This window comes from Euprymna scolopes, chromosome 3 (assembly GCF_053919585.1).
Source record: "Euprymna scolopes isolate OS-2025 chromosome 3, ASM5391958v1, whole genome shotgun sequence".
Taxonomy (NCBI): domain Eukaryota; kingdom Metazoa; phylum Mollusca; class Cephalopoda; order Sepiida; family Sepiolidae; genus Euprymna; species Euprymna scolopes.
The window spans coordinates 83,980,570-84,006,555 of NC_136484.1; the positions used below are offsets into that span (position 1 = coordinate 83,980,570).

At 36.2% G+C, this 25,986-nt stretch overlaps 1 protein-coding gene across 4 annotated transcripts in view; it reads left to right on the forward strand.

Moving 5' to 3' along the window:
- The window catches only part of LOC145256644 (cell cycle checkpoint protein RAD17-like), a 113,237-nt gene that overhangs the window by 1,020 nt on the left and 86,231 nt on the right, over positions 1 to 25,986 (forward strand). The window contains exons 2-4 of one of the 4 annotated variants that reach the window (XM_080115590.1): positions 15,981 to 16,055; positions 24,558 to 24,782; positions 25,764 to 25,838. In XM_080115590.1, coding sequence (XP_079971716.1) covers positions 15,981 to 16,055; positions 24,558 to 24,782; positions 25,764 to 25,838 — 375 coding nt within the window. The remainder of the gene's footprint in view (positions 1 to 15,980; positions 16,056 to 24,557; positions 24,783 to 25,763; positions 25,839 to 25,986) is intronic. The other 3 variants (XM_080115591.1, XM_080115592.1, XM_080115593.1) reach the window with 3 other exon arrangements.

Genomic DNA, 25,986 nt, shown 5'->3' on the forward strand with positions numbered 1-25,986 from the left:
ATTTGTTATTTACGGGTAATTGAGGTCGCTGACAACGAATCTGATAGTCAAACTTGGGGTAAATTTACCGTTTACATGGTATTAACCCCTGAACCCACGAACTACTTTCCATCATTTTGCAGCTTCCGTTTACGCTACGCGCGTGCGCTGCAGCATAAATGACGGCTTGCTTCACCAAGCAAACTGCCTTCTCACATGGCGTATCAATCAAAAAGTTACGGACTGACATTTTTTAATTACTTACAATTAAAGAAAAGTACAACAAATTGGAGGACGGGTTTGTATTACTGTACACATAGATTCGAAAAAGTTGTCAAAAAAAAAAAAACAAATATATAACAAATAAATGTTATCAAAGGCAAGATAAGTTACGTTTCTACCTAACTGGATATGTTTTTCGTGTTTTTATTCAATGTAACATGTTTATTCAGCTCGAAAAGCGCACAGTGTTTACTGATGTATTGGAAAATTCAAAATGGCGCCCGACATTCTCTTTAACACGGTAAGTTGAGGAAAAGATGTTATAAATAATAAACTAGACAAAATACTGTTAGAAACTCGCTCATTATATGTTACCGTGACATAAGTTGACATATATTCGGTGTTTTTTTAATAGTATTTTGTCTAGGTTATTATTTATAACACCTTTTCCCAAGCTTACCATGTTAAAGAGAGTGTCGGGCGCCATTTTGAATTTTCCAATACATCGGTAAACACTGCATGTTTTTCGAGCTGAATAAACATGTTACATTGAATAAAAACAAAAAAAATGTATCCAGTTTGGTTGAAAAGTAACTTATCTTTCCTTTGATAATATTTATTTGTTATATATTTGTTTTTTGACAACTTTTTCGAATCTATGTGTACAGTAATACAAACCCCATTTTTATGTTTTTCCTTCTATTTGCGGGAGGAGGATTCAATTATAGAACTTCTGTGGCTTAATAGGTGCTTCTGCAGTTTAGTTAACCGTTTTTCCGTAAGTAACGCACCGACATTTACCAATCAGAACACCAGTTAACATTTTTCGAAGATCTTAGTGTTTACATTGGGGGCGCACGCGGTGTTGGGGCGCACGCGGTGTTCTAATTGGTAAATGTCGGTGCGTTAGTTTTTGAAAATCCTATATTCCAGAAAAAAAAAAAACAATTAAATTATCCCCCCCTCTCCCCAACTTGGTGTGCTTTTCTTTTCTTGCTTTATTTCTTTTTCATCTAATTTCAAATTTTCCGCGGAAGATTTGTACGCCATGTGAGAAGGCAGTTTGCTTGGTGAAGCCAAGCTGCAAAACGGTGGAAAGTAGTTCGTGGGTTCAGGGATTAATACCATGCAAACGGTAAACTTGCCCCAAGTTTGACTATCAAATTCGTTCAATTAGAATGGTCGGTCTGTGTTCTGTTGTAGCGTATCTGGATATTTACCTTAAAAAAAAAATAAACAGTTCAAATAATTAGTATTTTTTTACCCTCTTATAAATTTCACAAATAATTAGAATTTTTGGTATACCGAATTTTTTTTAATTCAACAGTTCAAATAATTAGAATTAAAAAAAAAAAAAAATAAATAAACAGTTCAAATAATTAGAATTCAAAAAAAAAAAAAAAAAATTCTCTCGTATCATGCGCCTTCAGTTGTATTTTCTTTTCGTTACGACACTGACTTTCATCAATCTCCACAATTATTCCGGGGCCCCTTAATTTTGTTAGGGTTGCTAATAATTTCTTCATGTGAAGAGCACTTCTAACAATAATTTTTGTTCCTTTTTACTTCTGTCATTCGTCTTTGACAAATGACGCACATAAGTCCTTTTCGTAAGATGTTTTTTTTCTCGTAAGAAAAGTTTTACCTCATTGTAACAACTCCAGAATTTGGTCATGCTTGTCAAATCCATGCTGAAGGGGTTTCTAGAAGTGTAATCCATGTTTAGTTTCAGAACAGTTTCCTATGGTTTGTTCTAAACAAGTCTTGAGAGGTGACTGGTTTGCAGTAGACAGAACAGTTTCCGATGGTTCGTTGTTACACACAAGTCCTGAGAGGTGACTGGTTTGCAGTAGACAGTTCCACAGAGCAAAATATTCTTACTGTGTCGAGACTGAAAAAACATGCAAAATTGCTACAGAAAAGGTTTAATATTTATGGAGCAATTCTGGTTTCTGATTAGTCGGTAGTAGAACATGAATTAATTTGATTCGTCAGTTCCTAGCAGCATTGTTTATAAATATAATCGCCCGACTGTGTGGGATCATACATCTTGTGTGATGGGATGTGTCTCCTAGCGGCTTCGGTGCAGGGAGACAGGGTAGTAGTACTCGTCAAGGATCCATTCTTGACACTCGACCCAACAGGTGAAGGTCCGGGAACCGGCCCAGCACCTGTTGGACTGAGGTATGCTGCCTGGGTATTACCTAGGAGGTCCACCCTCCCAGAACTTGCCACCAGGCTTTCCAGTGGGGCAAGTTAATTGCTTGTCACCTGAGGCGCCCCTACCGGGGAATGCCGAGGGGGGTGCCCAGGCAATTTTTGATGAGATAAGAGTGCCCCTCCTTTAGGGGAGCTTGCCTATTTCCATCTTCTGGCCTTGTGCCACATTTTGGTGTGGTGGACACCAAATAAATAGCTACCCCATTATACATCCAAAATATTGCAACAAGGTTTTAGGGTAATTTTCTGCCTCGACACCGCTTACGTCAGATGGCTTTTCCCCAAACTCAGAACAAGGCGAGACGTTGGGACCCTATCCGTACAGGTTAACCTAAATAAATTGTTTATTATTTATTTTTTTTTTAAGTTCTGCTTATTTACACCTGTTTACATATTGTTTGCATAACGCTGATTAGAGAAATTTGGGCAAGATTGTCGTTTAGTTGTATGAATACTCTCTAACCTCAAAAGGGAATAAAGTGGGTGACACCACTATCTCACTGAACGTAAACAGAACATTTTCACAAGTAATCAAATTAAGAGTTTGGAATAATCTTTTAATTTCTTTATTTTAAAAATAAAACTTTTTCTCAAATAAAAGAAAACAGGACTTTTTATTTCATATTTTGGTACTCTTGCATGCACGTATTGATCTGTGCTGAAATAATGTTATTATTTAAAAAGCCATTCTTAACATGGGGAGGAGAGGGTGTTTTGTACCTATTCTGTACTTTAACCTTACAATTGAATAAAAAAAATATCATCAAACTTTAATTAAACTTTGAAATACGATTTAAAAAATAGCGTGGATCAGTAAGTGCATTAGCACCCATATTTTAATAAAACTGCAGATTTGCCGTTTAGTTGTACAAATAGCCTCGAACCCTGTTATCAAAAATAGGAACACATTGGGTTGACACCGGTGTGTGTGTGTGTGTGTGTGTATATATATATATATATATATATATATATATATATATATATATATAGCTGAGTAGCACCCCTTTCCTTAGTCGATGAGGTATGGGCGAAGAGACTGACTGATTACACACGGCACTGACGATCTTGATGAAGTCTGAGTGTGGCCTCCAAGTTCCATACAAGTTCAGTTCCACTAAAGAATGCTGAGCATGGACAATCAAAATTCTGATGTTGAAATTAATACAGCTGCTGACAGTTCCTTCTATTTATGTCACAATGTGCGCTGTTCAGACTATTCTCACTTGCACAATTTCACCCTGCTCGACATGCATTCCTCTCCCTCACAAGTTCACGACGAATTTCGGGTGAGTGACGTGAAAAAGAATGCTGTTCACTCTACACTCTGAAACAATAGAGAAGAGGGTTGGTGAGCTTATGTCTGAGGTGATGAGAGGAGACATTTTCATTAGCTATCTCCCCCACCCACGGCAAATTTTTTGCGGGCATGACAAAAAATTTTGTACAAAAGTCCTCTGAAGCTATATACACTGTACAATGTTGACTGGTGATGAAACCACTAGTCTTGGTTGCGCCGGGGCTGAAACCTACTCGCTGGTGCAGTTTCTAAAGCACCAGGAGCGTTGTGTGGCATCAGTCGACTCAAGGCCCTGGGGGCCTTCTTGGCAATTGCATGCATGTTCTTGGGGGTGGTGTTGTTTCCAGCTCCAGCATTCTTTGGAGTGGTCACATGTGCGACCGGTACGGAGTTCTCGGGAGTGCCAGAATTTCTAGCTGGATCAGAAGCATGAGGAGTAGTTGGAAGGATCTCAGAAGGGCTCAATGGCACGTCATAAAAATCTTTATCGCTGGACTTACATATGGGACTATCTGTTGGATTACTGGCAGGGTGGTAGGAGTGTCCTCTGGCACCACTGGTAGGTTGCTGACAGAGGCGTCTTCTGGCAGCCTGGTGACTGGTAAGAAGGACTCTATCACGTCTTCGCTAGTTGTGGTCCTGAAAAGCTTGAATTTCCGGTGTTGTCTGTTTCTGAGCGTGAGTCTCCCAGAACCATCTATCTTGACTACATATTGGTGAAATTGTCTCCCCTCCATAACGGTGCCTGTTCATTCCCAGCATTTAGGGTGATTTCCAGTTAGGTTTTGAATATACATATGATCCCCCACGCTTAGATGGGGCAAAGATCATGTATACTCACTCCACTTTTCATGCTCAAGGGAGTGACGTTTTGCTAGTGCCTTCTCCCTGTTTACGAGTATTTCAGACCATGTGGGATGGGGGTAGTACCGACCCATTGGGATCGGGATGAGATCTCTAATGGGTCGTCCGAAAACTATAAGAGCAGGGGATGCCTTCGTCTCTGGGTCGATGGAGTTGCGGTATATTAGCATCGCCCGTTGAAACTTATCCACATTGATGGACCCTCCTGCTGAGGTGTTACCCATCAGCATTCGTTTGACAGTTTTGACTGCAATTTCTGCTCTGCAGTTGGTGTGAGGGTTGGCAACAGAGGTAAGGCGATGGTGGACTCCTCATGATCGGAGGAAATCCTGAGTCTTCCCAGCAGTGAACTGGGGTCACCCGTCGGATGTCAGCTCCTCAGGCACTCTAAAAGTCACAAAGACTTCTAAGAGGCGCTTGATGAGGCCATCTGCGCCGTTCTCTGCTTGAAATACCATCGACCACCACAACATAATCATGGTTGTTGTGTGTGAAGTAGTCGCTGGCGATTTTGTGGAATAAGTACTTGGAGGCGCAGCGTTAAAAGGTGGCTGCATAGCATTGGACTTTGCAATCCGATGGCAGTGGGTGCAATTGTCCCTGACACGTTGGATGTTGATGCTGATATTGGGCCAGTAAACCGAGTCAGCCGCGCAGGCACACATGGAGCTGACTCTCTGGTGGGCCGCATGCAGGGCCTCCAATATCTCTTGGCATAATGTTGCCGGCACAATGATGCGGTTGCTGGAAGGATCACGCCATCAACAGTGCAAAGGCTGCTGGAGATGCGGTGGTACGGCCGGAGTGCAGTCCTTAGCTGTCGGCAGTCCAAAGGAAATCTCGCATGAATCAGTTGGTACAATTTCTGTACCATGTCCCAGGAAACCACATTAGTGACTGCATAGAGAGTGTTAGACATGGATGCGTGTATCCCATCATCCTCTCCAATATCTGCGGTGTCTTCTGGGCTAGAAGCATCATCTGCATGGCTGGCGGCGGCTGGTGGGTACCGGGAGGCGGTGTCGGATCCCAGGTTCTTCTTTCCAGAGATGTGGATGACTTCAAAGATGTAAGAGAGGGTCTTTTCCTTTAGATTCAACAGACGACGATTGTCTATCTCCGTCAAGGAGCAGTCATTGAGTATCCCAACCAGCGGCTTGTGGTCGGTAGCCACAGTCAAGTCACAGCATCCGAGGATGTAATACCGTGTTTGGTGCAAGGCGTAGGAAACAAACAGCAAGGGCTTCTCCTTCAATGGGTGCATACCTGGATTCTGCTGTGTGGGTAAAGCGGCTACCCACAAAGCAGAGCTTCTGTTACAGAGAGAGAGAGAGAGAGAGGTGAGTAAACGTGGAGTGTAGACACGTTTACCAGAACCAAAGGTCAGCTGACCAGATTATGTATATGTGACGTGGTCAGGTTGGCTCGATCGGTGAGATTTGATTTGGGCTTTGAAGAAGACGGACGGTTTTTCCGTTGTCTCCCCCTCTTAACTGGGGAGGGGGGAGACGAACGCTGACGTGTGTAGAAGAAGAACCCACACAAGCAGATTTCACTTCCACCTTCTGCAGGACCTCTGGGGAAAGTGAAATAAAAACTATAAAACCCATTCATCGTCTTGGAGTGATAAATCTTCGTCAAACAGGTATCAAGTCTCCCTCCAGGATGAGAAATTTCCAGATGGTTCAACATCGAAGAAGCAGAGGTAGGTTCTGAAAATACATGTCACACACACGATTCCCTTTATGATAATCAAACACGCAACCCTTTATATTAGAGACAATCATACGCACACGGAATCCTTTTTTATGTTACACCAAAACGTAAATGGCGCTCCTTGATGAAGAACAATATATAACAAATATTCAATTTGGCGCCGTAACTGACCAGACCACCTAGCAAGGGTGGGTTTAAAAGAAAAAAAAGAAGAAAAAAAAAAGAACTTCGATTACCACGGGGGGGGGGGAAGAAAAAAAGACAAGAAAAACAATAAATTGTCTGGAAAAAAAAAAAGAAAAAAAAAAGAAAAAAAAAGAAAGAACAGTAGAAAAAAAATACAAATCAACACACACACAACGTAGGGTCCATTAAAACACTAGGCGAATTAGAAAAATAATCAAGAAAAAAAAAAAAAAAAGCAATACACACGTACAACCTTTTCATGAAGAAAGAAAAGGAAGACATACAGACACACAGATGTAAAACTTTATATATAGAAAATAGTTAAAAAAAAATGTTTATTGTATTAGGAATTAGCTCGTTATGAACGAAGAAAAATATCACTTAATGTAAAAATTAGAAGGGAAAAACAAAGAATTGCCTTATTCTGTTTAAAGCAAAGGACCGATGAGACAGTAAGAAAATGTAATGGGAACATGCACAAATGAAATTGTTTGGAAATGTGTCAATCATAACAGCCAGTGAGTAAACCAGAAAGAGAAAAAAAAAAAAAGAAATAGAACATATGACTTTAGTAAGTGTGCGTCAGGAATGAGCCTTTTCAGCTTACCAGAAGATAAACACGTCAATCACAAATATGTGTTATGAATATTTCGTTGCATTTTTAAACTGTGAACTAACTTTTAATGAAAAACAATATGTACTTTTGATGAAAAACAATGGATAGGTTCTGAAATGTGTTTTTTTTTTCCTTTTTCTCTAATTGTACGATTTTTTTTTTCTTAGGAATTTTTTTTTTTTCTGACATGGACGATTTTAGTTCCATCGAGTGTTAGGATTGTCTGAGACTTTATAAGTGTCGTTTTATTTTATTTTAGAAACGACTATGTATTTTAATTCTAAATGTCTAGGTATTTTTTGTAAACGACTGTGATTTTTCTTTAATTTTGAATTCTGTGGAATGGTAAAAGATGATGCACTATGCAGCCGACCTAGTTGATGACGTGGTCAATATTGGGTTTCCACAAATCTGTGTTTCGTTATTTGGAATTTTGTTATTAGTGAGATGGGACTTTGTGATTGCTTATAGGATATTTTTGTATTTTTTAATTTATTATTTTTATGTAATTGATGTGTTGTCAAACGGTATTGGCAGAATTTTCTTGTTCTTTGACATGTATTTTTTTTTTCGTAGAATGGTGAGGTGGAATCTTTGCTTGTGGGGTCTATTGGAAGAATGATTAATAAAAGAAAGAACGTGTTGTTAATTAATTAATTAATAATCATAATAGTAATAATAAAATAGGGAAAAAGAGAAAGAAATAAGATTTAAACAGTGTAATAAATAATAAAAAAAAAAAAGTTTCAGAAGAGTCAAAGGTTCAGTCGGTATTAATTTTAATTTTCGAAATGTAGAATAAATGTTCTATTCGACATGAGTGACGTTTTGACCACATAAGTAAGGTAGAAAAAAAAAGGATAAATATAGGGTTAAATAAACTATATGAAGAAATGAAAGAAAAAGTGGAGCGTGAATGGAATTTAATTTCTGTGGCAAGCATGTTAGAATTTTGGAGAGGTGTTGAATTACATGGGTAGTTGTTAATTTCATTATTCTCGAGAAATGATTCGAATTTTATTTTTTTATCGCGATTTCTATTGATTTCAAGTAGAATCAACATGGAGCAAGTTTGAGTACTTCATGTGTGGAAATCCGATGTTTTCCGTGGAGCTATGTGTCTTCAAGGCAGGTTGCGCTTACCGACTTTGGAAAAAAAAGAAGTTTTTTCTGACATAGCAGTAAACGGAATGTATTCTGTCCAGCGTGAGCGGATCTAGTTGTAATCAACTTCAGGGAGCAAATGAAATGCCCTCTGACATGGTGTAAGGGGCAGAGGGGGTGCAATGGCTGACGTGGCCATTATGTTACGAATCGCTCAAGAGAAGATGAATGAAATATGTATGCAAGTACTTAGGAAAATAGAAGGCTACCCATCATAAGGAATGTTAAGAGGTTTTGTTTCCCACAAAATACTAGTAATAAGAGTAGGCTTATGATGAATAGGATAAGGCTTGGGATGGAAAATTTTTTTTGTGTGTGCTACCTATGGGAAGAAAAGCTGATCTGTAAAGCCAAGGACGATGATAGTCCGTTTTGAAGAAGCAGATGGACCTCGATTTTATTATTCGGTTGATTGCCGAGAATTTATCGATCACGCGTAGTGTCGACGGGAGTAAAGGATGCTCCTGAAATTCTGATTTAAATTATGAAGAGACCATGGGGTCACAGGGAGTTGTTGACCTTCGAGGGCGCAAGGATTAGCGCCACATGGTATTATTTGTTGATATTATTTTACTTAGTATATGTTATTAATTATTGAATAAAGGTATGACAGTTTTCTTTGCCAGTGGGGTGAGCATATATATCCCATTCTTAGTAAATGTGGGAAGTAGAAAATGTATGCCTTCGCCATTTTGATAATAGAGACGTTGTCTTGCCGTTAGACAACATACTGAGGCTGCGTAGAATTTACTACGGAGAAGAGGATCACGAGATCGCTCTGCAGGACATGCATCGGACCTTTACATTAGTCAGGAACAATGTAAAGAGAGCTAGGAAGAAAATGATAGATAGGGCCAACGAGAAAACGAAAGCAGTCGATTTTCAAGTTGGTGATTTAGTTTATTATAAAAATAATAGAAAAAAGGGAAAGCTAGACGTAAGATGGTCTCCATATTACGTAATAATAGAGAAGACGGGGCTAGTCTCGTATAGAATTAGAAGCCAACTGATGGGGGCAGTAACAAAAGCCCATGGGGAACACCTTCGGAAAGCAGAACTGGAGGAATGGGATATCCCCAACAAGCAAGAGGGCTGTAGAAAAACTACCCTGTCAGCACCGGTAGAGGATAGTAGTTCAGATCAAGAATCCTCTAGTGGGGAGGAAGAAAATTATCCCCAACAGAGCAATCGCCATCAACAAGAATCCCCAAATCAGGAAAACAGGGTCCCGTTGATGGAACGAAAAATAATCACACGTAGCATGACGGCTGAAAGGGCTAAAGAAGTTGATGAAATATCGAAGGAAGATATATATAACTTAGTGCCCAGGTCGTGCGGAGTTGATTATGATAGTAGGGATCAGCCAACCGTAGCTAGGGCTAACACGGGGGTTGGGAACTCAGGTTATAATCGAACTGCGGGTCGGGAGCGTGGAACAGGATGTTTAGATTGGTTAAGAAAATTACTCTGTTTATTTTAGAAAATCCTTATCAAGGGAGTTCGGAGTTGCCACCAATATTTAGGATCCCGGCGTTCTGGTCGAAATTTTTGTACTATATGCTGCCCACATTTTAAACAAGTAATTAAAATGTTAGACTCGTATTTAGTTAATTAGTCATATTAATTAAAGAGTCGAGGTAGTGGAGAATATTGGACAAATCGACCACTTCGGTAAAATTGGTAAATTTGCAGCGTATATTTTGCTGTTAAGTGCGGCCGATGCACTTATACCGAAGAAGACCTTATGCTTTTCGTGTTGCTGTTTATTTTTATTTTTATTTTTTTAAGTTAAAAAAAAAAAAAAAACAGAAAAAGGGATGAAAAAAAAATTGTGACATTAAAAACATTATTGGAAATATCGATGGACCGATAGACGATTGAAAAAAAAAAAAAAATGGTTAATAGAGGGGTTTTATGTAATGGATGGCTGGAACCATCTGATACATAACTGAAAAGAAAAAAAACTTCTTTAATAAAAGATTTAAAAGAGTGGGCATCGAATAATCGATTGTCCACCAGTTGAAAAGAGTTTTTGTTTACAAAACAAAGAAACGTGACATTCCTCGTAAGCTCTGGAAGTACAGATATTGGCATGAGTGGTAAATTCACGTGTCGGTCAGCTGAAGATAAATCGGACGATCGTCCGAGGTCAGGAACCGGCAAAGAAATTGTCAAAACGTGACTAAAGAACGCATGTTCTATTATCGATCAGCTGATTGACAGATCGCGTGGATAGGAAAAAAACAAAGCGACAAAAATGCCAATAAAAACGGTGATGTTTGGAATCTAACGAGAAGAAGCAGAGAGCTAGCAGAGAGAAGAGAAACAAGGGACAGCACGTGTTGCTGAAGACCGGATCGTTGAAACGTCATTTCCCTCCTCAGAACACTGTGAGAACACTGTTACCATCGCGGTGAACTTCAAAACCACCAAAAGAAAAGAAAAGACGAACTGGTTAAATTGTAAATATATTGTAAAATATAATTTTATACAAAAACAAACGCAATTGTGACTTACGTCTTTTAATGCATATTTTTAAGTTACGGCTGATCGTTCTAAGTTGTCAACCACTTTGTTTTCAGGTTCAACGTTGTTATGACATTTTTGACAATTGACGAGAGGCAAGATAAGGAAAAAGTGCCAGTCTAAGGTGAGATAACTCACTAGTCGTAACTCGTTGTCATGACAACCGCTTAGTAAACAGGTGAACCCACGGACGATCGACGTAATTAAAACTGCTATGTGCCACAGCCAGGGGGTCCTACGCACTACTACGATTCCCAACCTGGGGGCCACACCACAATACAACACTTCCAGCCTTCTTTGCAGCACACAGGCGTCTTGGCGCAGTCGCAGTACTTCTGCATCATGGAGTACCCGATGCCAGTGACCGACCAGTCGGTTAACAGACAGGTTGGGCGAGATGGCTGGAACAACCTCATTCCTTCATTTATTTTCTCTATGATCTTGAGCTTAGACTCAGCAAATGTCTCATTCAATTCCTCTGTCCACTGAAATTTGGTGGATGGTTTCAGAGGAGGCTGTAACGGCTGCATGTGCTTGGCCATGGAGAATGCATCTGCTCCTTGATTGACCAATCCAAACCAAGCCCTTGTGCCAGTGATGTCCTTCAGGGTAGGGAAATTACGAATAGATTCCAAGAACTTGTCAGATGGGGTGACATTAGTGGACGTGATCTGGAAGCCCACAAAGACAACAGTCTCTTCAGTGAACTGGAACTTCTTGGGGTTGAGGGTAATCCCATTTCTGGTGCAGAGGTCCAGTCACTCACACGCCTGGAAGAATGATGCCTCAACTGAGTCAGCCCACATGCACGTGTCATCCACACACTTAACCTTGCTTTTGAAGTTGACGATAATAGCATCAAATCTGTGCATACCTCCACGAAGATACCTCTTTCAACCCCTAGGTCCTCCTCGATAGCTTCTCGCATGGACAATTTGACGGGGAATATGTCAGTCTTGGCGATGCCCATTGCAAGTGCAGATCTGATGGGTATAGTGGAACTCTGACAACCAGAATCTCCCACCATAGGTATTTCGATTGATGTGGGGTTGGAGGATTTGAGTGAGCGGCCAAGCTTCTTGTGGTCATCTGGCAATGAGGTGAGCTTCACCGTCATCATTGGGTGGGGCTCGGAAGGTCTAGCAATCCATTTGCCTTCGTAAACATGATGTTCGATTGGCTTGCAGCTGCTAGTTAAGGGCTGATGAGTCTTGACGGTACAAAGCTGGTCAAATAGTGTGCCAGCTTTGTCATCCTCCATGTGCAAGGTGTCATTACTTTATTTGGGCTTAACCTTACAGCGGGGGTTCTGAGAGCACCACCTGGAAGATCTGTCTCGGTGGCCCCATAACCCGCAGTTCAAGCACTTTGCAGTTGGTCGCAAAATGGCCTTTTACAGGGCACTTGCTGCATGTTACAGACCAAGCACTGCAGAACTTGGCTCTGGAATTCCAGTCGTTCGACTTACCGTGCTGTAGTTCTCCGCAGGCCCAGCACTTGCTCTGCTTGTTGCTGCGAGATGATTGTGACTGGTGGGGTTTGTCGTTGCCATGGCTCATGGCGGCGGTAGTTTCCCTAACAGCCGCCCTGGTGGATTTACCCTGTTCTTCTGGGCTATATAGGCAACAGTTTCCTCCAGGGTTCGGTCTGTTTTGGGATCACCCAACAGATCAGAAAGAATCTCTGGATCAGCAATACCACGAATAAGATTATCCCTAATAATCTCACTGCTGTAATCATGTGTGGCCACAACCTGGTTCCTTACACTTTGCTGTGTACTGGCATAAGGCAGACTGACCCCTGAGAGCAGCAAGGAAGGTCCTGATAGGAGTACCAGGGGCCTGTGTCATCCTACTGAGTTTGATGCGGTGAACCAGAGTGCTCTCTTTCCTGACTGCCAGGCGTCTTATAACAGCAAGGAGGTATGCCTCAGTCATTGATGACACATCTTCTTCCAAGTCTCTCGTGAGATCATTCATGCAGCAGTGAAAAGAGGGTCGTAGCACACATAGCATGCCGGTCTTATACATAGACCATTGTCGCTTGAAGGATGACCATTGATCGGGAGTGCTCCCGGCACCAATAGATAGGGACTTAAACTTAAGTCTGGGAGCTGCTGGTTGTTGGGGGTTGACTATTGGAGCTGGATGGGCAGTTTGGGCATGGAGGTAAATAGCACATTACTGAGGGATTCAGGGAGTTTCTGGGATTTCCCGCCACATCCAGTAACTGGGCAGGTGACTTCAATTTTGTCGCTCATTATTTATCCAGGTAGAATGAGTTGCTTTCAAAAGCGGCGAGATCCTGACGATGTGTAGTCGTAGAACAACATAGATGAGTAGCACACCTTTCCTTAGTCGATGAGGTATGGGCGAAGAGACTGACTAGGGTTGATTACACACTGACAATCTTGAAGTCTGAGTGTGGCCTCCAAGTTCCATATAAGTTTAGTTCTACTAAAGAATGCTGTTCACTCCACACTGAAACAATAGAGAAGAGGGTTGGTGAGCTTATGTCCTAGGTGATGAGAGGAGACATTTACATTAGCTAATATATATATATATATATATATATATATATATATATATATATATATATATCATAAAAAGGGGTTTGTTTATATTTGAGATTATTGAAAATGTCATCCTGTGATTAAAATTTAATTTAAATTAACCACATTGTTTAATAAATAAATAATAATAAAAAAGAAAGAATGCAAGATGAAGTTTTAAAACGATTAAATGTGTTTTATTTTATAATTTAAAAATAAAAACATTAAACAATATGAATAAAATGTTGGTTTTGTTCTTGAAAAGAAATAATGAAAGATGAAGTCAAATATTGAATTCTTGTGGAGACGCAGGGAGAAGTGTTTCCGCGCATCATCATATGCATTTGTTTTGTTACGTTTCTATTAATAAAAATAGGACAAGGATATATCCTCGTTCAGACCAACATGGCCAACTGACCAAGTCTCGTTTATTCACGTTTATGTCCGAGAGTTTACATTATAAAACATTGAACAAAGGGGGACAACTCCCACCGATCCAAGGGACATAACATTTCCTTTTTTTTATTTAATAATGTTTGATGTCCTTCAGTATTCAAACTATATGATCTCTCCCTCTCTCTCTCTCTCTCATACTTGATATAATATCTATAAAAAAAAGAGTTCATTTATTTATATATATTTATATATATATATATATATATATATATATATATATATATATATATATATATATATATATATATAAAATGTATTATAGGTCTAGCTTGATAAGTGGTCTTGACTGACGTTCAGATCTGGTTGTTGTATACTCTTGGGAAGTGAGGGTGGGGCATGCTGTTCTGACTGTTTCCTCCCTTGGTAGATGACTGTCTTTATGGGACTCCGATGTGTGAGGCTCGACTATTTCTGGTGGTTTGAGTACGATGTGTTGTCGATTGCATCGGATTGTTGTCCCTTCTTCTTTGGTCCATAGAATATAGGAACATGGTGTATTTGCCATTCCAACAACGATGCCTTCCTGGTTTGGAAGGTTGGAGCTTCTGACCCATACTGGTATGCCATTTTCGAGTGGTTGTAGCTCTTTAGCTTTATGTGATAGGCGGTGTGTGAGTCGTTGTTGAGCCTTCTTTTCTTTCTCTCTGTCTAAAACTTTCAAGATCAGGCCATCTGGGGTTTAGTAGATCCGGGGAAGTCAGGACCTTTGTGCTGAGGAGTCGGCCCATTAACAGTTCATTGGGACTAAACCCACAGTCCATTGGTGTTGCTTTGTGTGCGAAGCAAAGAAAGATATGGGTCTTTTGCTTTCTTTAGCATTCTTTTCATTGTTTTTACACAGGCTTCTGCAGCTCCATTGCTTTGGGAATAGCGAGGACTGTTTGTAATATGCTGAAATCACCAGTCGTTTGCGAACTTGGCAAAGTCTTTTGAAGGGTATTGGCTGTTTGGGTCTGTTCTTAGGATGACAGGTACTCCATGTCTGGCAAAAATAGCTTTGAAGCTCTGTATTATTGCACTGGAAGTCATTGATGTAAGCATGGCGATCTCTGCATATCGGGAGAAGTAGTCGACAACTATGACATAGCTGCTGCCTTTCAACTCAAACAGATCAGTGGCTAGAGTGTACCATGGTCTTGTCGGAAGCTCAGTTGTCATGAGGGCTTCAGGTGGTTGGTGTCTTAACTCGGCGCAAATTGGGCAGTTTTCCACAATCCTTTTGATTTGGTCAGACAGTCCTGGCTACCATATGGATTGGCGAGCTCTTTGTCTGCACCTGGTAATTCCTTGATGACCAGAGTAGATTTTGGCGATGATGGTCAGTCTCAGTAGTGATGAAATTATGATCCGTGTGCCATACATCAGTAATCCATTCTCGCATGTGATGCTACCGCGATAGGCCAAATAGGGTTTAATTGATGCTAGGGCATGATCCTTTGATCGCCAACCGTTTCTTACATATTGTAATATGTAGTTGCTGATTTCATCAGTTTTAGTGGCTTCCTCCAACTCTTTCAGACGTTTTTCTGTGGCAGGTAAAGATTCCATCATGGTGTGGATGAATGCTGTTGCTAACTCTTCTAGGTCCTTGTCTTGTTTCGTGGGTCCATTGCCGGATACCGTTCTTGACAGAGCATCAGCTGTATATCGTTCCTTAACAGTGACATAACGAATTATGTATGCATACCTCATTAAACGTATTCGAAACCTCTGTAACCTTGCTGGAAGTTCACGGAAGTCCTTGGTACCTAGTAGTGGCACCAGTGGTTTGTGATTTTTTTTTTTTTTTTTACACAGGCATCACCACATTATCAAGGCCAAGAGGCCACTCAAGGATAAGGGTTAAAGAGTGTACAGTAGAAATTGGAAAATATAGTAATCATTAGTAATGAAAATTCGGCAAATTTGTTAACTCATATGGAACGGCTCATCAAGAACTTATTTACGTTAGACTTGAAGCGACCATATTGTACTCAGCCGGAAAGCAGGAAAATGGAAGGGAATTCCACAGGTGTGCAGTTCTAAAAAAGAAGCTTTGTTCATGGAATCTATGTTTAGGTTTAGGCACAGATAAAGAGTGGGGGGATTATTGAGAGTGTTTTCTGCTAGACGTGTGTTTTTTCAAGCTTATAACTCCTCGAAAAATGTAACTCAAGCCCTAATATTTTTTTTTTCAATTAAAGGAGCCAAGGACCAAGGTTTCATTAAAAAAAACAATGTGTTTTTTTTTAAAAGGTTTTAAACTTCGGACTTTACAGGTAAATTTCTAAAAACACTACTTTTTTTGTTTTAAATTTTAATATATTATTTATTGACTTTTTCTCTTCAATTTGTGATATATAACACTTTGGTGAGTAAATTAATTATTTACTTTTTAATAGACATTTCAAAATGGGAGGCGTGAATTATTCGACCCCCTGTCTTTCCAAGCTTATAAGTACTCGAAAAATGTAATTCAAGCCCTAATTTTTTTTCAATTAAAGGAGCAAGGACCAAGGTTTCATTAAAAAAAAAAAAAAAAAAAAAAGAAAAAACAAACAACGTGGTTTGTGATATATAAAACTTTGGTGTGTAAATTAATTATTTACTTTTTAATAGACACTTGAAAATGGAGGCGGGGCGTGAATTTAAAAAAAAACGTTTGTCTAAAATATTATATTCGCTTTATTGGAAAGAGCATAAAATTTCACATTGATCCTGAAAATATCATAAAAATAGAATCAATAAAAAAATTTTGATAGATTTTTAAAGTTTAAAAATTGAAAAATATTGAGTTTGTAAAATTCATTACTGTTTTTTAAAAAATAAAAAAAAATATTTCTATTACTTTTAAAACAACTTTAATAGTTTATTTTGCCAGTATAATCCATAAAGAAAATAAACAACCCACTTTTAAAAGAGAAATTACGAGTTTTTTATATTTTATTCACAGTTTCGTGATAGGGGTGTCAAAAATTCCTAGAAAAATTCTGATACATCGACTAGATTGGAGTGTTTATTCGTTGTAAACGTACCCGACAACCTATAAATGTCGACATTTCCAATGTGAAAGCTGGACTTATGAAAAAAATAACAAAAAGATATACCAAACTGACTTTTTCATTTAAAAATGGAATTATTTCCCTTTCGTTATTAACTTTTTTTTTTTTTTATAAATATTTTGTGTTTTATATACATTAAGTACAATTGTTGAATGTTACTGTTTTGATTATATTCGTTTGGGGGGGCACAATTAAAAAAAATTAAGAAAGATTAAAACGGAGCGAAATTTAAGTTTCTGTTCCATTTTTACAACAACCGTAAAACAGCGCATACTCAGCAAGTTTTATCATAATTTATAAGCATGATGTTGAAACACTAAATCAACATCTTATTTATTTTTCTGCATAATTAATGATGGAAGTATTTTTCTGTTTATTTTCTGAACATCTGTTAAAAAAAAAAATAATTTGTACATTCTCATGAAAAAAAGAATCAAACTTTTCTCTACATTCACATAACTATTTACAGTGTTCATGTAAAGCATTCATCTGTTCTTTTTATAATAAAAATTCCGTTTTCAAAGAGAAACGTTTACTGCCAAATTTCTTTTAAAAAAAAGTGCAAGTTTTCCTGAAAAAAAAAACTTTCACCTAACAATTTATGGTAAAAAATTAATCTTTTTTTGGGGGGGAAAAAAATAACTTTTATTGATTAAAAAAATTGCAAAAAATAATAAAAGTAAATAAACGAACAAAATTCAATTTTTACTTGAGGAATGTGTTCCATTTTAACAAACTGAACCACGGCAACGCGTGGCCGGGTACAGCTAGTATATATATATATATATATATATATATATATATATATGTAAATTTGGTTCATTCCAAACGAATAAAACCATATTTCTACGTTACCAATTTATTTGAAATTTTCAGACAACCCATCTTTAGAGTCGAGGTATGTTTTTATGTTATTAAAATAAATTTACCTCGCGAATTATTGAAATATTAAATAAAATAAATATATTTTTTTAACCGTTAGTGCGAATCTGTTCTGTTGATAAAACTGAACTTCCGGTTCGATTCATTTCACAGCCACGAATTGACGAAAGATTTCATTTTCTGTTTAGTAAGTGTAAAAAAAAAAAAAAAAAAAAAACTTAATTCATTTGTTTATCTTCCAAATTTTTTTATTTTACACATTTTTTCTTTATTATATAAGGCCAAAAAAAAAGTTTGTCGCTTGCTTTTTGAGTTTTTTTGTTTTGTTTTTCGATATAAGATTGGTTGGTAATGGCCGAAAAATCAAGTTGTTGTTGTTTTTTAAAACGAAATTACATTTATTAAAATCCATTATTTCTGAGTAACTTTTTTTTCCAGAAAGATAAAATTCTAAATTTTATCATATAGAAAACAGAATAATGTAAAACTCTTTCTACTATTTTTAATTAAATTTTAAATGTTAAATTTTCCCAAAAAGTTAACAATTGACATTTTTTGTCTTGCACAAAAAACGTACATAAATATTAAAAAAAAAAAGTTTTTTGAACTAATTAATTTATTTATTTGTTGTCTAACTAAGATTTAGGATGATTTTCTATGAGAATATGCAAAAATATTATAATATAAGTACCTGGATTTCAAATAATTCCACTTATTCATATAGGCAACCAGTTACTTTGCGTCGATCTAGAGTCTAGATTAATAATATTTACGTTTGTGTTTACAAACTATGGAAGACCAAAAAGGCCAAAAAAAGCTTATTTTTCAGTGACGAAAATGTCAATGTATTATTAACGCTGAGGCTGGCCAGTACCAGATGGGTGACCATTTGTATGAGTTTGGTTTTTAATGTGTATGTGTGTGGGGGCCAGGCTCCCCAAAATGGGGGGGGGGGCAATTTAAAGCAGAATAAAAAAAAATTATTTCAGCGCGTTTGGTCCACCGTAGTCGAAAGGCGGCAAACGTTTTCAAATGGGATCGAAAAAATGATGCTATTTTTAACACAAAGGGCACAATATTTATCATTTTTTTTTTTTTTGTATTGATTCTTCAAAGCATGCCCTGTTTAATAAGGGTCATGCATTATTCGGCTCACTAAAAAAAAATTGTTAATTTATTTATCAAAGATTTTAAAATGGCTTTTTTCGTATAAATATTAAAAAAAAAAAATTTTTTTGTTTTGCTTAACTTAAATTAATTATTTTACTTAACATATTCACCGAATTTCACACTTCAAAACTCAAAAGCGGGATAATTAAACACAATCGAAGTTCTGATATTCAGACGTCAAAATAAGGTATGCAAACAATTTTTTTTGTTACTATTCTATACTTTCACCTAACAATTTAATAGACAAAAGATGGTACTTATGCAGAGAAGGTACCATGCTGAAATAACGCTATTAAGAAAGCCATTCTTAACATGGGAAAGGGAGAGTGTTCTGTAACTATTTTATATTTTCACCTAACAATTTAATAAACAAAAGATAGTACTTATGCAGAGAAGGTACCGTGCTGAAATAATACCGTTATTTAGAAAGCTATTCTTAACATGGGGAGGGAGTTTTGCATCTATTCTAAAATATGAATGCTTTTTCTTTATTAAAGAAATTGGGTACTCGTGCACGTATTGATCCGTGCTGAAATAATAACGTTATTATTTAAAAAGCCATTCTTAATTAACATGGGGAGAAGAGAGTGTTTTGTAACTATTCTGGACTTTCACCTAACAATTTAATAAACAAAAATTAAACTTAAGCAGACATGGAACAGTATTAACATTATTTAGAATACAATTGAATAATAAAAAAAACAAACTTTAATTAAACTTGGAAATACGATTTAATAAATAGTATGTATCGGTAAGTGCATTAGCACCATAAATTTGTCTAATTCTTAATTTCTTATGTTATTAGAAAAAAAAAAAAAAGAAAAGGTAATATACTACTCCACCCTCGAAAATTCCTTTAAAATTACCACTCCTATAGGTTTTTGGGGTCGCTGAAAACGAAAATAACCTTTATAATTAAGGCAAACAAGTAGTTTCCAAGATATGAAGAAATGTTAGTTTAAAAAAGTGAAGGATCACTTTTCCATAATAATTTAACATAAAATGATCACCCACTTTGTGGCCACAATTTTTGGGGTGGGGGCTTTCTTTCTACTCTTGGAAAATCCTTTAAAATTACCTGCTTAAATTGATTGGAGAGGCGGGGGGTCGGCCGCCCCCCCCCCACACACACACACACAGAAAAATGCCCCTCTCTCAGGTGGCCAGAAAGTGGGTGCTCATTCTAAGTTAAATTTAAATTGAAAAGTGATCACCCACTTTTCGAAAAAGTAATTTCTTCATATCATGAAAACTTTCTTTTTGCAACGGAAACGGTTTGCAGATTCGTTTTTAGTACACTGAAATCTACAATAAAATGTTTCGTTATATACGAACATGAGACGGGCCTAAAAGTAAAATAATACCGGATTTTTGGGGCAGATTTGCCATTTAGTTGTATAATATCCTCAAACCAGGTAATCACTAAAAGGGACTCTTAAAAGTCGTTACCTGTATCGATCAAAATTTAAAACCACTGATTATATGTCAGCCTACATCACAGTAACATATATTGAGTGAGTTCCTAACAGTATTTTGTATAGTTTTTTAGTTTAAACTCATTTTCCCAAAATTTTCCCAAACTTAATGTGTTCAATAGTCTGCCGCCATTTGTATTTTTCAAATATACCAATAAACACTGCATGTTTTTGAACTGATTAAACATTATACATTACATAAAAACACTACAATCTTATCCAGTTAGGTAGAACATTTACTTTTCTTGCCTTTGATAACATTTATTTGTTATATATTCATTTTTCGACAACTTCTTTGTATCTGTTGATACAAACCCTTTTCATTTAATGTAACGTTTAGTCAGCTCGAAAAACAGTGTTTATCGGTGTATTTGAAAGATACAAATGGTGGCGGACACTGTTGATTATGTTAAGTTTGAGAAAGTGAGTTAAAACTAAAAAACTATACAAAATACTGTCACAAACCCACCGATTATGTCAGCCTATGTCATGGTAACATATTCGGTGGGTTTTTGACACTGTATTGTATAGTTTTTAGTTTTCAACTTAATTTCCCAAACTTAACGTATTCAACAGTCTGCAACCATTTCTGTTTTTCCAGCCGATTAAACATTTTACCTTACATAAAAACACTAAACAATTATCCAGTTAGGTAGAAATGTAACTTACCTTACCTTTGCTTTCATTTGTTTTTGGATAACTTTTTCGAATCTGTGTATAGTAACCCCCCCCCCCCATCACTCAAATATTAATTACTAACTCATATTTTTGTATACAGAAAAGAAAAGAAAGAAAAAAAAACATTTAGCGTTTCAACGTTAGCTTTATCCACTGATTGTTGGTCGAGCCCAAGCCATGATTGACGGTAATCCTGAGGATCAGGATCCAATTCTGCAAGAGTACCATTTTTTCATTATTTTATTTTTTTTTTTAGAGTGGATTGCTGTACTAAGAATATAAGAAACATGCATTTTTTCTTTTTATTAGAATTTTTCATTACACCAAATTGAGCCACAGCAACACGTGGCAGGGTACAGCTAGTATATATATATATAATTTTGTTTTTAAAAAAAACAGTGTTTTAGACAGTCTATTTATAATCAAAAAAGCAAGAAAGGGTTTCTTAAATTTTTTATTATTTTTGAAAAATCTATTGTCTGGCCTACCCATAATTTTTTTTATAAATAAAATGGTGTTTTCAACAGTCTATTTTTACTAAAAAAATGGAGTTTCTTAATTTTTAATTTATTTTTTATTTGCAAAGTCGATTGTCTGGCCCACCCCTCCTACAAATGTAAACATCTAATTTTTTTTTTTGTTGGTGTGTGTGTGTGTGTGTGGGGGGGGTGTTTAGTAAAAAAACAGGTGGCCATAAAGTGGGTGCTCATTTTAAGTAAAATTATTATTGAAAAGAGCATAAAAAGCAAAGAAATATTTTTAGTTTTTTAAAATTGGCCCGTTAGAACTGGAATTATGACGATTCAAAGTATCAAAAAATGTATGGTTCACTGGACATTTTGCCTTAAGTCAGTTCTATTCAAATACATATAAGCTTGTGACTGAAAATGCTAGAAAATTTGCACAATTTACAACTAATCCATCTTTAAAAAGCTGTATCTTCAGATCTTTTTAAGATATGAAATTTTTAACATATTATAATACCATTCAAGGTTCAGTTGGTATTATTTACAACCATCTCATTTGGTAACTTACGGACTAATTAGCATACTAATTAGCATATTTCAGCTTCATTTTAACAGCTTTAAGTAGAAACATCATAAAAACAGTTAACGAAAAATGGCAAGTAAGGCTTTATCATCATAGGAAGTATTATGATGGACATTATTTCCTATTATAACATCATGAAAATCCAAGATGGCGACCAGGAAATCCAGAATGGCAACCAAGAAATCCAAGATGCCACCATGACATGATTCAAAGAAATTATTAACAAAATATGGCTTAATTAAAGGAAATTTTGTACAGATCAGAATTGTGTTTTCAAGTAAATTAAACTAATTAGCATGCTAATTAGCATTTTAATGGATTCCAGTAGACATCATAAAAATAACAGTTTTAAAAAAATGGGAGGTAAGACTTTATCATCATGTGAAATGTTATTCTGATGGACATTATCATTTGTCACCATTACACTGTGAAAAATCCAAGATAGCAACCAGGAAATCCAAGATGGCACACCATGACACGATTCAAAGAAATTATTAACAAAATATGGCTTGTAGCATATCAAATGGAAGGAAATTTTGTACAGATTACAATTATAATGTTTTCAAGTTCATTAAACTAATTAGGATTATTAAATTTCATTTTTAACGGCTTCAAGTTACGTGATAATTATCGGGTGAGTTTTGTATAATTTTTTTATTTTTAAGTCATTGTCAAAACATCAAGAGACATCACGGCCATTTTTTTCCTTGTTCTCATGTAACGCTTGACACTACTTGTATTTTGAATTAAATAAACATTTACAGCACCAAAAATTTATCAAGGTAGGTAGAAGAGTACTTGCCTTTGGTAACATTTATTTGTTATACATTTGTTTTTTGGACACTTTTTCATACCTTTGTAGATTGTAAAACAAACCCAATAAGTTATTCTTTTACTTAACTGGATAAGTGGTTTGTGTTTTTTTGTTTTTTGTTTTTTTTACACAGTGATCACCACTTATCAAGGCCCGGAAGCCACTCAGGGATAAGGGTTATTGCAAGTACATTACGTTAGTGTGGAGATTTGATGAAGTGTTTACTTAAGGAGGCGGTTCATTAGGAATTTGTTAACATTGGACTTGAAGACATCCAAGTTGTAGTCCGGTGGGAAGCAGGCAGACGGAACAGAGTTCCACAGGCGTGCAGTTCTAAGAAAGAAGCTTTGTTCATGGAATCCGCGTTTTGATTTAGGCACAGATATAGAGTGGGGGAAATTTTTCACAGTGGATTCAGCTAGACGGGTGTTTTTCATGAAAGATTGGCGAGGGGGGACCAGAGATTGGAATTCAGACGAGCACCTGCCATGAAAATAACGATAAAACAAGGATAGGCTCGCAACGTCTCTTCTGTGGGAGAGAGGTTGCAGGGTAGAGAAAAGGGCATCCCCCACTAAGCCAGGAAGTCTATTTTGTACTCTCTCAAGGCAGGATAGGCTGTTTTTAGCAGCTCCTGCCCAGATATGGCAACAGTATTCCATCCTCCTTTAAAAACGTGGTCATTGTTGGTCATGCTTTTTCAAATAATTTACTTTTTTTTTTAAATGTTCTTTTGCTTTCCATAATTAAAAATTTATGTTTTCTAAATAATAACAAAAATAAAATGAATACTTTGTTCTTAAGTTAGTTGACGAACACATGTCTACAGATGTTTTTTGTGTGCGCGATGACGCACAAAAATTCTCATGTTTATAAGCGCTTGTCAGTATTTCTAACGACTCTAGCATAAAAAAGTTTTTATCCGATTCTTTTCAAATTGTAGGACAAAACAAATTAATATTATTATTAAATAGCATTTGAACACAGTTTCTATATTTACTATCTTTGTACTGCAAAGCATCAACTTTGAGATATTCTAACTTTTGACTGGAAAGACGTACGTGTTGTGTTCAAATTCCAAAGCAAAGACCATTCTTTCCTTAATTAGCTAAAACAACCAAAAACGTCGTTGATAGATACAACTTCCGCAACGAGTATTTATGTGAACACACTGACCACTTATTTGCAAAAAGTGATCCACCACCAGCGGGCATCCTATGCTGACAAGTTTCATCGTTAATAGTCGAATTTAAATAGCAATTTCAAATCACAACAAAAATATTAAAATACTATTTTAAAGTAAATTTTTTTGTGAATCTAGTTATATAAGTTTTATTTTGATGGAGAAATGTACTTATTACTGATTTAAAAACAATGAGTGTCAAATTAAGTAGCAGTGTGCGCCTTGTTCAGTGCCAAAATATTATACAATACAATACATGGTAAGAAGGAACACATACCTATATGCTCGAGGTTAGTCTCTCAATACATCATCTCTAAATTTGTAATCAAAGTGAAGCATGTGATTCCTCCGATGTTTGTCTAGTCTGACTTTGAGGGCAGTGTGTTATTCTGCAGATAGCAGTTTGAAAATTCCAAATTATCAATCCTTATCTGAAAAATTCTAAAAGATATTTTGTTTTTATTCAGAAAATAACAAAATGGGTCACTCCAGCTTTTGATTTTGACCTGAGCTCAACCAACAATCCATCTGCTTTAAAGTCTCTAAAGAGGAATTTAAATTCTACTTTTGATAATCATCAAAGAATTGGCCAACAAGAAGTGAATGATTTTTCTAATCAAAGCCAAGTAATCAAACGAGAAAATGTTGTCAATGAACTTACATGGACTGATAAATATGCGCCATCATCTCGAGTAAGTATTTCTTTCCATTCAGTTGAAATATCAAAGATTTTAAACACTTTTAAACAATGCAACAAATCTTTCAGTCATCATCTTTAACACATTTCCTTGAAAAATATAGTTGTCTTTTTTTTTTTACATTAAAAAAAAAAACCCAGCTTATTTTCACCTTTTTTTTTCTGAAAAGAATTGCATGCTATTGCTTTTTTTGTATAAATTCTAAAATCATCTGAAGAAAAACTTGTTTACACCATTTGATGGATTTTCCAATTTTAACATATGAGAGTCTGATGATCAAACACTCTTAGAATAAATTTGATTGTGGTAAATTATACATTACTGAGTTAAGAACCACTTTTTCTTCAAGGTAAATAATGTCTATACACGTTCCCTTTCCTAGATGATGTGTCTTCATCATAACTACATTTGATCTGTATGATTACATCTAGCAAATTTCATAAAAATCAGATGTATCTGAATTTTCATAACGGGCTTCTACTCCCATTTGACATAATTTGCGTGGAACTAAATTGAACTAAATATTGCCCACATTATGACCCCTTATGCTTAGTAGATGTCCACTATGCAGAATAATAAGTTAAGAATGAATTCTGTACATACAAATATTTAAATCTATACACATACCTAATTTTATATAAAGATAGCCGTTTCGTTGTCTAAGAGAGAATACAGTAAGATGAAGTACATGTTCATCGTTCTGCAAGAAGATTAACCTGTTCTTTGATGAATCTTATTTTTAATCTTATTGGATTTTTAACTAACCATTCTTACTATCAGGAACTTCTGCTTGAGTTAGGATTTATATAGAAAATACATGTATGCATCTTCCCTTTTTTATATACATTATATTTGGTCTTCTTTCTCCTCTTAACTGTTGATGGATCTTTTTAAAATATAAATAAAAATTAAAATAAAAAAAAGGATGAAAAATACGTTATCTAAATACGCATGATTTGCTTGCAATATTTTTAGGTTGATCTTGCAGTTCACAAGAAAAAAATTGAAGAACTTGAGCTTTGGCTTAAGCTTAATTTAAATGAGAAAAAGGTAATCATTGTCTATTCTTTCTTTGAAAAGTCTCTTTTTAATTCACAAGGATTAATTTAATTTTATTGGTTTTTGTTGCATCATTTGAATTGTTTTCTCATTGGTTGTATGCCTTTCAATTGCATTGTATTGTCAGATAATAAAACAA